Source organism: Galeopterus variegatus, unplaced genomic scaffold (assembly GCF_000696425.1).
Source record: "Galeopterus variegatus unplaced genomic scaffold, G_variegatus-3.0.2 Scaffold5527, whole genome shotgun sequence".
Taxonomy (NCBI): domain Eukaryota; kingdom Metazoa; phylum Chordata; class Mammalia; order Dermoptera; family Cynocephalidae; genus Galeopterus; species Galeopterus variegatus.
Window position 1 is genome coordinate 127,426 of NW_007731638.1, and position 17,358 is coordinate 144,783.

Below are 17,358 nucleotides of genomic sequence, written 5' to 3' on the forward strand. Positions count from 1 at the left end.
AAAAAAAAAAAAAAAAAAAAAAAAAAAAAAAAAAAAAAAAAAAAAAACGGGCCGGCCCGGTGGCGCACTGCTACAGTGCGCCGCTTAGGGAGCGCGGCGGCGCTCCCGCCGAGGGTTCGGATCCCACATACAGACCGTCCGCTCACTGGCTGAGCGAGGTGCGGGCGCAACACCGAGGGTTGCGATCCCGTTGCTGGTCCCGGTCCGGTACGGGCGTGACACTGAGGGTTGCAATCCGTTGCCGGTCACGAAGAAAGACAAAAAGGAAAAAAAAAAATGTTAAAACTATTTTTAGCTCAAAGTTGTAAAAAAGGGACAGTTGGCCAAATTTGGCCTATGGGTGGGTAGTTTGCCAACTCCATTTTATAACATTGAAGAATTCACTAGAAAGATGTTTTTTTTGTTTGTTTGTTTTGTTTTGTTTTTTTGTTTTGTCCTTTTTGAGACCGGCTGCACTGCGCTCAGCCAGTGAGCACTGTGAATGCACTGGTCATCCCTATATAGGATCCGAACCCACTGCGGGAGTGCTGCTGCTCTCCCAGCGCCGCACTCTCCCGAGTGCGCCACGGGCTTGGCCCTAGAAAGATGTTTTAAGATGACTGTTTTGAGTATGGTGTAATCTTTAGTTCTTAATATATAGAAACGTGCTTTGTTTTTAAAGCATGTAGAATAGGACACATTTCACAAAGAGTTTTCTCATCTACATTGGGCCCATGGCAGGGAGGGGACAGATTTAAAACTAACTGTAACTACAGATGTTTGAATGGTCTCTTAAGCTGAAGTAAAAAAGGAGTAAATCTGGAATGTAAGAGCTCAAAAATAAAGTTTCTGGATTCATGGTAGTTCTTTCCATCTTAGAACATTTAAAAATATAAAAAAAAAAAAAAAGATCTTATGGCTTTGTTTTCAGATACCATCAGAGAGTCTTATATATTGACATAGATATCCATCATGGTGATGGTGTTGAAGAAGCTTTTTATACAACAGATCGTGTAATGACTGTATCATTCCATAAATATGGGGAATACTTTCCTGGCACAGGAGACTTGAGGGTAAGACCAAATTCTATCTAAATAAATAATATGAGGTTAACCTAGGAGGTTAGAGATCCTATACTTTGAACTAATATTTTTTGAGTCACTAATCTGAAACTTGTATGCAGAATTTAATTTGCTTTATATGCTATAACATCTGCTAGAATTCACTCTTGCTGACAATAAGAACTTAAAGGACTTCTTTGCTCAGCTGTTTTCTTTGATTTAATAATATTTTTGAACATCCACGAAGCTTAAAACACTTTTCCTGATGTTCAGTTTGAATTTTCAAACTAGCATATGTTGCTATTGAGTGTGAAGATTGGTGGAATAAAATAAACTAGGTCTTTTTAGGTTCTTTTGCTACCCACCTATATGATTAGTCTTAATTTAGTAGGTCTAATTTTAATTTTTCCCCCCTTAGGCTTCTGAAATTTATAGTATATACAATTTAGGGAGAAAGAATGCCATAGTGTAGTCCTGTCTGCCTATTACATTAAGTGCATTTATTTCTGTTAGATTTCTGTTTAATTTTTTTCTATTAAGTTTTCTTATATTTTATGAATGTGAAAACCACTGGTCAAATCCTGTTTCTACAAACTATTGACGTTTTATTGTTTCACTAGAGTGTTTTGTGAACCAAACTACATGCATGTTGAAGTTATTCAGCAATTTAAACAGCTATTTTTAATTCAGCCTGGATTTTCTCTTTTTAAAATCATTTTTCTTTTTAGTGTCTAAAGTTTGTAGTGTAAGGGCCAGAGCTTCCTCCCAGACTCAATTTTTTTTTTTTTTTTTTTTGTCCTTTTTTTGAGACCGGCCACACCACGCTCAGCCAGTGAGCGCTGGGAGCGAACCAGTCATCCCTATATAGGATCCGAACCCGCTGCAGGAGCGCTGCTGCGCTCCCAGCGCAGCACTCTCCTGAGTGCGCCACGGGCTCGGCCCCCAGACTCAATTTTATAAATTCTCAATTGGCCAATAAGGCCAATAGGGATACTTCTGATTGTCCAACTTGGTTTCTGGGAAGACTTCACTCAGGTCCTCAGTCAGCTCAAATGAGTTGTGTTCTTTATTTTCTCCAGCTGCTTCTCATATTCCTGAATGCTGGCCATTGAGAGACACAAAGTCAGCCCAACTTTTCACATTTTCTTTTCCCTCAGGCATCCACCTGAACAGTATATTTATACTCTGGCACAGGAACCTTCAGGGCATTAAACTTCTTCTCAAATTCATCAACCAATCCTGCCTTGGCCTCAACCAAGCCACATTGGTCTTGTAGTAAGCCCAGTCAATAGCTGGTAGATTTTCAGGTAGAGTAGCCAATCTGGAGTTTAGGGTCTCATTCCAGGATTTCAGGAAGTTAGCAGTGGCCTTTTGGTTTTGGGATATGATCTCTCCAATAACTACCCAGTTGATGCCTTTTAGGGCAAGTTTTTGCCCAGCCATCTTGGGATCCTTCACTGACCCTGGTGGCACACAGTCCACATCAGCAAGTCAGCCTGGATTGTATGGGAGATTTCTCTTAGCATGGCATTCAACATTAGTTCTAAATTATTTTAATAGGTTATTTTTTAAATCTATGGTATGTTGTCACAGTTTGGCAACCAGAGTTTAAAGAGTTGCCTTAAAGTATTCTTCTAATGTATGACTTTTCTTTATTTAAGTATAGTATTCTTTTTGTAAAAGTTAAGATGGTAAAACCTTTCCTTACTTATTACCCATTTGGGTAGGAGGTCAAATGTTTAGTGTGAGTTTAAATTGTTTGGTTTTCAAGTTGCAGATTTGTAATTTCAGTTCCTTGCCAGTTAGCTCCTTCAGCTTCTCCTTTTCCCAACTTGATCTTATAGACCAGTGGTTCTCAAAGAATGGTCTCTAAACTTGGGGGATCAGCATTACCTGAGAACTTGTTAGAAGTACATGTTCTTAGGCCCCTGAAACTCTGGGTAAATCTGCACATTAAACCCTTGAGAACCAGTACACCGCTCTAAACCAGTACAATGCATTTGTCTATAACCATGACATCCCAGTGGAAATTAAGCAAAAACCTTCCCAGCTTTAAGCTTAAACAGCATAGTTTCTTTGCAGTGTAATCTTGATTAATATCAGAAGTGGCAAATGGAGGCCTCTTTTTATTTCTAATAGTAGATAGATTTCTACTATGATCTCTTTTCAATTATTCATAATTCTTATGGTTTTTTGAAATTAGGAAATATTGGAGAATGCATGTTTTAGAAGAATTTGAGAATGGCTTTCAACATCTGTTTTCCTCACTTAAGATTTTACAATTACTATATGAAATGTCATTCTAAGAATAACATTTGGATATTTTTGTGTCCACAGAATTTTCTAAGAAAACTATAGTCAATAATTACTTTAGACAATACTTCAAAAAGTTCGTAGAAAAATAGAATTAAAAGATAATATGAATCTTTCCATGAGCCTTGTTTTTTTTTTTAATAAGCTCTTTTTTATTTGTTTATTTTTTTTGGCAGCTGTCCAGTACAGGGATCAAACCCTGGACCTTAGTGTTATCAGCACCGCGCTCTAACTAACTGAGCTAACTGACCAGCCTTTCCGTGAACTTTTTGAAGTATCTTGTATGTGTACCTGAGCTTGGACTTTCTGTGAAATTCATGTTTATCTTTGGGTGTTAATTTAATAAACATTCCCTTCCGTGCCTGGTAATTCATTCCAAAGCAGAGAAGCAGGCTACTCTGAGCTTAGCTCATTGTTAAAATTCTGCTTGCTTTAATTACAGTAGTCTAGGTGGAAGAAAGAAACATATGGAAAAGACAAAGGGCCAACAAAGGCAGCAATCTGAGTTGCCAGTCTTTAGCTAGAGTGAGAATTTCCTGTCTTCTGAAATCTTAAGGTCAAACTATATTCCAACTGTGTTTGAACTGTGCAGGAATCTAGGGAATCATAATACTTCAGTTTATTCACATTTGTATAGTTTGTATTTAATTGTGTATAAAAATTTAGATTTAAGAAAAATTGTGGGAGGGGTATGTAATTTCACTTGCTTTCTTTTCATTGGAAGTTGGATTGTGTAACCCTAATATTGAAGGTAAACTGCCTTTGTAAGTAAGAAGGGATTAGAGCTAAAATCATTCCTTGAAAAATTTGGGAAGAACTTGTACAAGTGTTAGTAATCCTAAAGATTGATATATCTTGAGGCATTATAATATAAAACACGTAAGAATTAAGCACCCCAAGTTTTTATTAAAATACTACTTCATAGAAATGTGTATACAGTCTCTTCTAGAAATATGTATATTATGTACACACATACTTACATACACAGAGATACATACACATACATAAAAACATGCATAACATATACAAATAAATAAAATAAGTATATATAATATATGTGTATGTATTTTAAGTGTGCGTGTGGAGTTGGAACCCCGCTCTCACTTTTTTTCCTTTGCATCTTTTGGGAAGTATCAGCGCCTGGAGCGATACTTATTGAACATGTAGAAACAAAATTTATTTCAAGTTCAGTTGAAGAATAGATCTGATGCTTTAGTCTATAGGTGTTAAAACTTCAAGAAAGTCTGGGCCTTTCTTTCATCCTAAGTAAATTCATACCAGATTGTGAGCCACAGGAAGGATTCTACATTACAGAGACAATTATTCTGTAAGGTTCTTTGGTTCAGAGTATATATTTTCCACAGGTTTACTCAAAGTTGCCTCCTCATCTTATATATTCTGCTTATGATGAATTTCTTGGGTTATGTAATAGTGTAATTTCATGTTGCCTTTATCTGTTTGTATATTCTTTTCTCCTAAAAGTACTCATTACAGATTAATTGGAAATGGTTCTTTTTGGCTTTATAAGCAATTTATAAACATTGGAACATGTATTAACTTATTCTTTATTATTTCTTTTCTCAATTTATATTGCTCATGTCTCTATATCTAAGATGAATTCAAAATTGGGTCTTGTTACTTGGCCTTTTAATATCTTAAAAATATTATAATGAGCAAATATGTCAAACTTTTTATTATAAAATATTCTCTAAGGTTTATTTAACTATGTATTTTAGGATATTGGTGCTGGAAAAGGCAAATACTATGCTGTCAATTTCCCAATGAGAGATGGTATAGATGATGAGTCATATGGGCAGATATTCAAGCCAGTACGTATTATTATTTTAAAAATTGAAATGGAATTTTAAAATGTTATTAGAGGTATTAACACTTGTTATCTTGTGCATAGATTATCTCAAAAGTGATGGAGATGTATCAGCCTAGTGCTGTGGTATTACAGTGTGGTGCAGACTCATTATCTGGTGATAGGCTTGGCTGCTTCAATCTAACAGTCAAAGGTAAGCAATTTAAAGGGTGATATATTCAGAAAAATGGTTTTTCTTCTTCCCCAAAATTTGCCATAAAAATTCTCATTATAGTTGTTTGCCTGCTGCTTTAATGCTGAACTTGTGCTTTGTATTTTTCATGGGTGTTTGTGTGTTGTATATATGTTTTACTACAGTTAATCTTCTTTGAGTAAATTAAGTCTTTTTTTGTTTGTTTTGGCAGCTGATCAGTACAGGTATTTTTTAGTTTGTTAGATTTATTTATACATTTATACGTAAATAGTTTTATAAGGCTTGTTGCAGTCCCAACAGGGACAACAACTTTCAGTGTTTTTGTTGATTCTTTTGATGCTTACTTTTCTCCAGATAGCATGCATACTTTGTTACTTAATTGGATTTTTAGCCTTACATATGTATTTCCCATCGTGGAAGAAGAGGATTTAGACTTCCTCACCACTTTGTTCCCAACGTGCATGTACCCTTCCCATGTTTTCATTTTTACATATCAGAATTTTGGTTGTGTTATTAGTGTTTACAGCAGCAGCATCTTTAAAACACTTCTAAGCTTATTCAGTTTTTGTTTTCTGCATAATTTCTTTTTCTAAATTTTTTATTTGCTTAGTTTTCTCTTTGTTCATAACTAAACTACCAGTGTCTAAAATATTTTCATATGTTTAGATACATCTAATATTCTTTCAGTTTTACCTTCTTGAAGTACTGCCTTCTGAGATACTTCTGTTTGTACTGAGTATCTACTGTAGACATGGCAGGACATAGAGCTGTTCTTTGCTTCTCTGTTGTATTGGATCCCCCTAATTGCTGTGTCCTCTATTTTCCTCTTAATTTTTCTCACATTTTGGTGGAGTACATTTTCAAGTAGCTTCCTAAGAAAAGTTATGTGGGAGATTGGGAGTGCTGCACCAAATACTTACATTTTGATCAGGTGTTGAAATTAACATATGATTGAAGTCTAGGCCAAAGCACGATATTACCATTGTGGAATGAATTTCTAGGATTTAATAAGTTCTTAAAATTTATATGTGGATCAGAAATGACTTACATGGATTTTGCATGTGACTTTGGAGTTTTTTTCCATGTGAACTTTAGGTAACAGGTTGATATTCTGCTTTGAATTCTCTCGTAAGATGTGGAGAATTCTCAAATAGAACTTTTTATAGAATGACTGCTGGCCTAAATAGAATTGAATAACTAAATATAGATATTAAAAGCTCCTTTATTCAATGCTATGGTTGCTGTTATACCAGCCAGCATTAAAATTATGGTATAATCTATTATTCTGCTTTGTATTTGTATTAAGTTGAACCATGTGAAATTAATTGTCTCTTTTCTTGATAAGTCAAAAATGGTCTAATAGAAGTTTCATATTTTTGAACTTAATGGGTTTAATAACTTTCTGTTACCCCAAAATGGATATGTGCTTCCTAAAATAATCTTCCTAATGTACTCTTAAAATGTGTATTAACTGTCAGTTTTCCTATTTAACTCTTTCAAAGTCCTTAATGTTTTTGTACTTAAAAGTAATAGCTTTCATAATAATAAACTGCAGCATTTTATTCATCACACTAATGTGAGGGTACTTCAGAAAGTCATGGAAACATTCGTGTTATCTTTATTTATTTTTGGAGCTGGCTAGGATCTGAAATTTGTATTACCTTTTAATTCTGTTTTTTCCACGAACTTCTTGAAATACCCTCGTAAATCTACATTGTATTTCAACTGACTGATAGAATTTCAGTTGTATAAAGCATATAAGGATATTTGCAATTCCAAATCTTAAACTTGATTCTAAGCTTCTCCACTGCCAGCTTTGATTGAAATTTCTCAGGTCTGCTAAAGTTGGTTTCCTCCTGTTCATCTTCTTTCTACCTTCATTTATATTCCTCCTGTTGTGTTCTCTCCCATTCTTTATTTTTATGGATTTTAGCCTTTTAAAATTCTGTTTATAGTCATTTTTTTTTTTTTTTGAAGCTCTTACAACAAGAAAATGGAGGGGACACATCTGGGTGGGAGGGGGGAGAGGGAGGAGGGAGGGAGGTTTTGGTGATGGGACACAATAGCTAACTACATTGTATATTGACAAAATAAAAATAAAAATAAAAATAAAATAAAATAAAAATTCCGTTTATAGTCATTTTTGTCAGGTATGGGGGTGAAAGAAAAGTAAATATTTTTGTTTAGCCAGCTATCTTTACTTGGAAGTCTGAAAGTTAATTTTTACATTTATTTTATCTTCAAAAATATTTAAATGGTTATAAGAAACTCATTTTTCTAGTAGCAGTAATAAAACTTGTGTTGTGTGAATCATGCAATGAAACTATTGAAGAATACTTAATGAAAATGTTCACAGTATAGTTACATGAAGAGAACAAATAATTAAACTTTATAAAATTAACTAGGAATTGGAAAGGAATATTAAAAAACTACCTTTGTATGATGGGGTTTTAGATGGTTAGTTTTTTCTTTGTACCTTTTTGATTTTTTCTTAATATTCTTCCACATATATAAATTTCCTTTATAATTGAGGGATTTTCTTTCTTTAAAGTTTAAGTTATGTGCCCAAACAATAATATTCCAAGAAGTTACTGGTAATTTATAAATGATTATTGAACTGTGACATTTATCAAGAGGAAATATTTGGTTTTATATTAGGTTTATTTTTATATTCAAATTTCTATACATATAGCAAGCCTCCAGCGTGCTTAGGTCTGTGGTGACCCTATGCATTCCTGCTGTGCTTGCCAGAAGAGTTTTGAAATGGTTTGAGGCCTTACTCTGCTCCATCCAGGGCAAGGTTATAGAAATTTCAGACAAATGCAGAAAACAAACAAATAAATAATAATAATGTCTATTCATAAAAGTTTGTTGAGGTTTTTTAAAAATAGTAATAGATATTAATTTTAAAATCTTTGATAAGAAAATTATCCACAATACCATTGCTGTAGGATGGTAACAAAAATCCATTTAAATTGTGCGTAATGTTTCACTGTAACCTGATTTTTCCCCAGTGTTATCTCACATGAACATATTCCTATATTAATATAAATATGTGTATTTATATTTTAACCTTAATAAAGTTGTATATTTGATTTGTCTATCAGGAACACTTACTAATGGCCAGTTATGTCTTGTTATGTTATGTGTTTCATTGTATGAAAAGTATATAAGGAGTTTTAGACTAGAAATTTCTTGAATTTTTATTCTTTCTTTTTAAAATACTTAGAAAATTCATTTTGGTTGAGTAAAATTGTGTTTGCCTTTATTATCTATTTAAAATTAACCTTTCAAACTATTACAATGTGCAGGTTTTGTTGTTAACCCCAATTTTTTTTTTTTGGTCTTAGGTCATGCTAAATGTGTAGAAGTTGTAAAAACCTTTAATTTACCATTACTGATGCTTGGGGGAGGTGGATACACAATCCGTAACGTTGCTCGATGTTGGACATATGAGACTGCGGTTGCGCTTGATTGTGAGATTCCCAATGGTAAGTGTACTTAGGATAACTTTATTGTATGAACTGTCAATATATAGAAATAGATGGGTGAATGATTAGAATACAAAACTATATAAATATGAGAGCATTTACTTCATGTTCACTTTTAAACATTTTCTTTGGAAATATTTTACTACTTGAATGAATCTGAATTCTGTGTATGGATTTGTGTGAAAACTGAGTTTTCAATATGTAACTTTATTTTATTTTTAATAGAGTTGCCATATAATGATTATTTTGAGTATTTTGGACCAGACTTCAAACTGCATATTAGTCCTTCAAACATGACAAACCAGAACACTCCAGAATATATGGAAAAGATAAAGTAAGAAATCTTTGAATTGTTTTGATAAATATTTCTTCTTGACAAACTTTAGTAGACTGTAGAAAGCCAAGTGCAGTGGATCCTTTTAGCTTTATACATCAGATATTTCCTTTGTTATTTTTTTTTTTCTGCAAAAGGCTTTGAAACCTTAAGATTATTAATTTATTTTTTAAGTTAATGGAAATGTGTGAGCTTCATAGCTCAAAGATATTTTTATTTTCTATTAGTTGAAATGTATTTTTAAATTGCAAGGGGCAGCATAAGTACTCTTGCTTTACATTAAAGTGAAACTTGTTTTCATTGTCTGAAACACTTTGTTAAAGTTTTATCTCCAAGAACGGAGTGTTTAAACACTTTGTAGTACACAGGCAAGGGTCTGTGCCCTTTCTCTACACAAGCTAACTGTACGACTTTAGACAAATTCGTTTGCCTTTTGTGCTTTAGTTTCCTCATTGTGATGGGGGATAAGATAGTACTTACCTTGTAAGTTGTGAAGATTAAATGAGTTAATATAGATAAAAAATCAATGCTATTATTATTTTAATTCATAGGTTAATAAAATAGATAAAAGATGAAATTTTTTGCATAATATTTCCTCTTGCATATAAGAGGAACTTCAAAAAAGTTAAATTTTGTCTAATAAACTTTGCATATGTAATTAGACAGCGTTTATTTGAAAATTTGCGCATGTTACCTCATGCACCTGGTGTCCAAATGCAAGCTATTCCAGAAGATGCTGTTCATGAAGACAGTGGGGATGAAGATGGAGAAGATCCAGACAAGAGAATTTCTAGTAAGATAATGCTTTGATGTATTCTGTTAATTTTTCTGGCTTATTAAAATGACATTTCAAATTGAAGGTTTTAGTGGCCCAATAACTTTACTATAGGTCATGGTTTGTGAGCATACTACTATCATTATTATTTTTTTCCCATTTTTAATCTTACATAGATTTAGCTTCCTGTTGTCTCAAAGCCTGATTTGAGTTTCATCAGTTTCAGTTTATATGACTGTACATTTATGATTGAAAGTTTCCAGAAATTAGCTATGTAAGTGTATTTGGGATTAAATTGGAAAACCTCCTATTTATCCAAAGTAGTATGAGTTAAATAATATTAAGCACCTTCTATTTGATTTTACAGCATTAATATGATGGTTAAATTTATAGTATAATAGTATGCCTATTGGTAGAAACATTCTAACATTTGGTATTAATGATTTTTTAAATTTTGTCTTACTTTCCCTCTCAGCTCTGAAATAAAAGGCTTTTGGTATATGGTGAAAGGTATGGGTCTAGTTTCATTCTCCTACATATGAGTATCCAGTTTTCCCAGCACCACTTGTTGAAAAGGCAGTCTTTTCCCAGTATGGAGATTTGCTGCCTTTGTCAAAGATCAGATGGCTGTAGGCATATGGATTGATTTTTGAGTTCTCTATTCTATTCCATTGATCCGTTTGTCTATTTTTATGCCAGTACCATGCTGTTTTGGTTATTATAGCTTTATAATATAGTTTAAAGTCAGGTAGTGTTATGCCTACAGCTTTATTTTTTTGAAAGCACAGGCAACCAAAGGAAAAATAAACAAATGGGATTAGATCAAACTGAAAAGCTTCTGCACAGGAAAAGATACAATCAACAGAGTAAAAAGACAACCAACAGTAGGAGAAAATATTTGCAAAATATACGTCGGACAAAGGATTAATATCCAGAATATATAAAGAACTCAAACAACTCTACAGCAAAAAACAAATAACCCAATTAAAAAAATGGGCAAAGGAGCTGAACAGGCATTTCTCAGGAAGATGTATGAATGGCCAACAGACACATGAAAAAAGGTTCAACCTTACTCAGCATCTGAGAAATGCAAATCAAGACCACTTTGAGATACCATCTCACTCCAGTTAGGATGGCTAATGTACAAAAGACTGAGAATGATAAATGTTGGAGAGGTTGTGGAGAAAAAGGAACTCTCATACACTGTTGGTGGGGCTTCAAAATGGTGCAGCCTTTATGGAAAATGGTATGGAGGTTCCTCAGACAATTGCAGATAGATCTACCATATGACCCAGCTATTCCACTGCTGGGAGTATACCCAGAGAAATGGAAATAATTATGCCAAAGGGATAACTGTACTCCAGTATTTATTGCAGCTCTATTTACAATAGCCAAGAGTTGGAAACAGCCCAGATGTCCATCATCTGATGAGTGGATAAGTAAACTGTGGTATATCTACACAATGGAATACCACTCTGCTATAAAAAAGACCGAAATACTGCCATTCGCAGCAACATGGATGGGCTTAGAGAAAATTATATTAAGTGAAACAAGTCAGGCACAGAAAGAGAAATACTACATGTTCTTACTTATTTGTGGGAGGTAAAAATAAATAAACACACAAATCAAAGAAGACAATAACCACAAAAATTACTTGAACTATTTAAGTCAAGTGAAACAGATATGATGTGGTGGGGGGTGGAGAGGAACGGGTAAAGGGGCATGAAAATCAACTACAATGTGTATTGAGAAGTAAAATTTAAAAAAAAATTCTTTTGGAATTAAAAAATAAAGCTTCAGAAAAAAATAATTCACATTTTCCACAAACAAAACATGGAAGAAAAAAATCTTCCACTGGTATCATTTGGTTTGTGCAGTACAGTATTCTTGAAAAGTTAACTGAAAATGTATATATCAGAACAATTTTTCTATTGAGTTTTCTTGTAGCAAAATAAAGCTTTATTCCCAGTGGCAGGGGGTGGGAGATGATGAAATAAAAGGCTACTTTTAGGTAAAGACGTTACTCTCACCCACTATTAGCAAAACATAATCTTTTCCTCCAGAGTTTTGCCTTTTTAAAAGAAAGATCCACAATTTCAGATCAACTGTTTCTTTCTAGATCAGAGCTAAGTTTCTAGTATTAGGCAAACCATTTATTGTTTAAGTCTTAAAATCATTAAGCATCTGTTGTCCTGTATATTTAAATGTGGTAACTGGTAGTGCATTTGTATGAGTTTGCTGTAATGATTGTAAAATCTGTGACTATTTTTGTCAAAACTTATTAAAATCTTTTATATATCAGTTCGAGCATCAGACAAGCGAATAGCTTGTGATGAAGAATTCTCAGATTCTGAAGATGAAGGAGAAGGAGGTCGGAGAAATGTGGCTGATCATAAGAAAGGAGCAAAGAAAGCTAGAATCGAAGAAGACAAGAAGGAGACAGAGGACAAAAAAGCAGGTCAGATTTCTATTTTGGTAAATGTGTTATAATTGTGAGTTTTAAAAATTAAGCTACACCGCAAATTTTATTTGACCTTGAAGGTAGTTACGTAAATATCAGAGGAGTGGGTGTGCTAGGTAGATGACTCTTTTTTCCCATTCAAGTGGTGGTTAGCTCTTAAATATCTTTCACGTAAAGCTTTCTAAATGTTTTTACTAGCATTTGCTCTTATAATATAGGAAACATTACCTTCTCTTCATGACATAGATTTAAAATAGTGAGCATTGCACTGTGATATCAATTGGGTTAGAAAGAGTAGTAGTCTGTGAGCAGAGCTAAAAGTCTAAGATGATTTTTAACTACATAAAGTTTATTTAATGGGAATAAAACACAAGAGTTAAATTATTTTTAGACGAATTTCACCATTTTCAAAAAGGTCAGATAGTGGACTTTGTTCAGATATTGAAAACATAAAAAATTTGAGACAAGATAAGAAGGGATTTGGGAGCTGGGCTAGGGAGGAGATAGTACTTTCTGATCTTAACTTACGTAAATATGCTATGTCAGCTTTAGGCAATTGAATTTGCTACCAGAATCTTGTATCTTTTATGAGTTCCAAGAATATTTCTATATACCTCTGACATTTTATTTAACACATCATATTATAGCACCTTATTACAGGATTTTATGTTTTCCTGCTAGATTGAGCTACCTGTGGCTAAGGAACATAATCTCTTAAATATTTGTATTCTCAGCAATTGTTGCATTTCCTAATTCATGGTGATGAGCACAAGTTTTAGATGATATATTAATTTTGATCATCTTGTAGCATGGAACAAGCCGATTCATAGATACTGGTCCAACATTCTTTTCTTATATCTATCAAAATTATGTGAGTAAACTGGCCTTTTTTTAAAAGAAGCAAAAAACCATCTTTTCTCTTACTGTCAGTATATCTTCTTAGCTAGTTTTTTTTGTTTTTTGCTTTTGGTGTTTCTAATCATTTTAAAAATTTTTATCTTTTCTGTGCTTTTTAATAAAAACTGCTTTATTTGGTGATGGGACTCTTCTGATAGGTCCTTGCAATTGTTAAAATTTCTCAGCCTACAGAAAAAAGAAATATTACCCTAGAAGACTTTTTTAATTTTAACATTTGTACATATTTGTGGGGGGCATAATGTGTTGTTTCAGTGTATGTTTATACTGCACAATGATTCACTTAGGATAGATAACACATTTTTGTATCTGTTATTCCACCACCTCTCCTCCCACACCACCTCCACTCCAAACCTCTGGTGACCATTCTACATGCTACCTTTTTTTTAAAAAAAGATTTCACATACGAGTGAGATCATTTGGTATTTGTCTTTCTGTGCCTGACTTATTACTTCACTTAACATGATTGTTTCCAGTTCCATCCATGTTGCTGCAAATCATTGGCGATCATTTCTTTTTGTAGCTGAATTGTACTCCATGGTGTATATTTACTCCACTTTTTTAATCCATTTATCTGTTAATGAATCTATCAAAACCTAGAGTGAGTGCCATTTTTTCTCTCTCTTCCTCCCCTCCCCTATCCTGCTTTGGCACTTTGAGTTAAGTTTTCATAGTCAAAATTAAGTCACAAGTTGAAACAAACATAAAATCTACATTGTCAACATGTGTGTTTGCATTATAGGTCACACCAGTTCTCTGAAATGCAAAATTGATATTTTGCTATATCCTTATTATTAGGTCTTTGCCTCACAACTTTGGTTTGTGTGCTTATTTAAAGAAAAATTTCAACACATTTGGGATAACTTTTTTTTTTTTTTTTTCCTGCAGTCTTGAGTTTATAGTGTTACTGCTACGTTTAATAAAAATAGTAAACTTTCAATATTCAGTATTTATTTAGTGAGGGTTAAAAGCTAATGGTATAAGCAAGCAGTAGGATTTAGCTGCTTGTGTTTCTGGGCTCATTGTATCAGATCTAACTATTCCCCTTTCTCAAAATACTCCAGCCACATTAGTCTTTCAGTTCTTTCTTCCATCCTGTCAGTTTGTTCTCGCCTCAAAAGTCCTTTAAATTTTTTGCAGTTCAAGATACTTCTTTCTTTTTCCCCACCCAAAATCTATTCATTCTGCAGGGCATCTATCAAATATCACTTCTTCGTGGTAGCCTTTTCTGACCACCCACAGTGTGCTGTGTTCATGTCTGCACTCTGAAGTTCTTCACAGCACCGGTCCCAACTAATAATGTGATCCCACAGAAACAAAAGTTCACAAAGGGCAGGGATTATGTTATTATGTTGACACTTGAACCTCTATCATTTAGCACAGCATCTAACACAAAGCTTATTTAGTTATTGGATTCATGAATTCATGAATAGTATGATTGCATATGACAACTTTTTATATTTTAAAAGTAAAGCATATTTTAAAATAAAATGTATGTATTTTTATTTCAGAGTTGATTGTAATCTTTTCTTAATCTTTGTTTTTAGATGTTAAGGAAGAAGATAAATCCAAGGACAATAGTGGTGAAAAAACAGATACCAAAGGGTAAATGATATTCCTTATCTAGAAATTTGTATATAGTATAAAAATTATAAGCACATTTATAAAAATAATAAACATACATTATTTGTACACACACACACACACACACACACACACACACACACACACACACTCGAGAAGTAATGGACTAGACCTGAGAACAGCAGTAAGTTGTATGAGATGCACTGATTTTAGTCTGTTTTGGTGCATAAGACAACATAATGCCATCTTAGCTATCAGTTTATGTCATCCATTTGACTGCTCATCTGTTATTTAAGTAGCCTGCCTTAAAAAAAACTACAGACTACTCTTAATATTATAACTAAATATTATACTCTTGTACATAATTTATCTGACGTCCTTTTTTGCTATTAACTGTTGTATATACACTCATGGTTTTCAGGTCCTCTTATTTCTGTATTCATGATTTTTTTAAGTGTTGAGAGAGGTAAATTGAAGAAACGGGCTAAGAACACAATTGTTAACTAAAAACATAATTGACAGTTTTTTGTCAGAAAGCATGTAAATGTTTGTTCACACAATTTCGTGCTAGCCTTTGCAGAATAATTGGGAATAGATTATAAAAACCACTAGAAAAATTAAGGCATTTATTACTCCAAAAACACTTAAGGCATTATCAGCCAACATGTTTCTTGGCCTGAGCCTACAGGACCTGATCAGTAGAGTAGGGCAATACACTCAAACTGAAGTGGTTCCATTTTTAATATTTCACATTGCCTCTTTTAACAGAGCCAAATCAGAACAGCTCAGCAATCCTTGAATTTGAGAGTCTCATCAATTTCAGGAAACCTTTTAAAAAATGAAAAATACTGGGAGAAAAAAAATGTTTTCTTTTTGAAGACTTCTGGCTTCATTTTATACTACTTTGGCATGGACTGTATTTATTTTCAAAAAGGCTTTTTTCGTTTTTGTTTTTCTTGGCAGGTTTTATTGTGAGTTTTTCTAATTATGAAGCAAAATTTCTTTTCTCCACCATGCTTTATGTGATAGTATTTAAAATTGATGTGAGTTATTATGTCAAAAAACTGATCTATTAAAGAAGTAATTGGCCTTTCTGAGCTGATTTTTCCATCTTTTGTAATTATCTTTATTAAAAAATTGTACTTGGACTGTCTTTTGTCTGTTTATTACAATAAGAAATCTTGTTTTAGAGGCTAATTATGTGATTGCTTCTTTAGAATTATAATACATTGATTAAAACTTGAAATATTAGTTCTTATTACAAAAGAAATTCTACCACCTTGCTCTCTATAGCTTAGCTGGTTAATGTGGTGAAGACTGACATCTCATTGTAATTTATCTCTGAAATTAATAGTACGGGCTGTGCAATTGAGATATAGAAACTGGAGATGGAATTCTGAATTGAAAGAAGAAATCCATGGTCAGAAAAGGAAGCTGTAGCTTCCATGTTGAGCTATATGTGAGTCTTTTTGCCACCCTCACTATGGACCAAGCACACAAGGAATTGTATGGTTGTGTTTGACCACAACTTGCCTGTATAATATTGTCAATTTAAAATGAAACTGGCTATTTAACCAATGCCTGGTTCTTTTACTGAATTTACCTGGCATCCAGATTTCGCTATTACACCTAGGCTTCTAAGTCAAAGAAACAAATACTTAAATAAGTGATTTATCATTCAACAACTATTTGTTGAGTGACTACCCATTTTAAGACTTTGGAAACGCAACTGAACAGAATGGAAAAATGCATTCACCCACAGCTTATATTCTAGAGGTAAGAAGCAGACAAATGGGATAATTTGTACTACTGAGACAGGCAAAAGAGAAAATAAAATGTTTTAGGAGCTTGCCAAAATCAGGTGAAATCTCCCTTTTTGCCAGGCCCAGATGGATTCTTTTGAGATAAAAGTTATAGAATGCTAGAAGACAGTTCAGTCAAAAATGTCTTTCTACAAACCTCTTGTTAAGTATTTCAGACATTTTGACAAAAGCACCTAGACTTTTAATAAACAGCTGTGTGTTTACCTCATGTAACAAATGTTTCACTTCTGCCATACTTTCAAGGTTTTTTTTCTTCAATCATACAGAAATTGAAGCCCTTTTTATGCAGTTTGCCATTTATAATTCCCCTCCCTTCCACTCTTCAGAAGCAACCACTCTTCTGAAGTGAGTGGATGTTTTATCCATGTTTTTCTACGTTTGCTAGCAATCCATAAACATTTATGACATTAGGAACTAAGGAACTCATTCCCTTCATTAGAGGAATAATGAAATGTGTTTAGTGTTTGTGAAACTCATAAATGGTAGTACATTTATGTAACTTGCTATTTTTCATTCAGTATCATGATCTACCCATACATTGTTGACACATGTAAGTATAGTTGATTTTAACTGCTGTGTATAGTCGTCCCTCAGTATTTGCAGA

The 17,358-nt window shown here is 33.4% G+C and overlaps 1 protein-coding gene and 1 pseudogene across 1 annotated transcript in view; one reads left to right on the forward strand and one right to left on the reverse strand.

The window, feature by feature from the left end:
* Window positions 1-16,079, forward strand: part of HDAC2 (histone deacetylase 2) — a 33,681-nt gene extending 17,602 nt beyond the window's left edge. The window contains exons 6-14 of the mRNA XM_008589571.1: window positions 911-1,052; window positions 5,090-5,182; window positions 5,263-5,371; window positions 8,722-8,862; window positions 9,088-9,196; window positions 9,859-9,989; window positions 12,274-12,429; window positions 14,895-14,952; window positions 15,700-16,079. Of these exons, the coding sequence (XP_008587793.1) occupies window positions 911-1,052; window positions 5,090-5,182; window positions 5,263-5,371; window positions 8,722-8,862; window positions 9,088-9,196; window positions 9,859-9,989; window positions 12,274-12,429; window positions 14,895-14,952; window positions 15,700-15,730 (970 nt within the window). The 3' untranslated portion in view covers window positions 15,731-16,079. The remainder of the gene's footprint in view (window positions 1-910; window positions 1,053-5,089; window positions 5,183-5,262; window positions 5,372-8,721; window positions 8,863-9,087; window positions 9,197-9,858; window positions 9,990-12,273; window positions 12,430-14,894; window positions 14,953-15,699) is intronic.
* On the reverse strand, window positions 1,995-2,483 carry LOC103604992 (annotated as a pseudogene).
* Window positions 16,080-17,358: the final 1,279 nt, after the last annotated feature.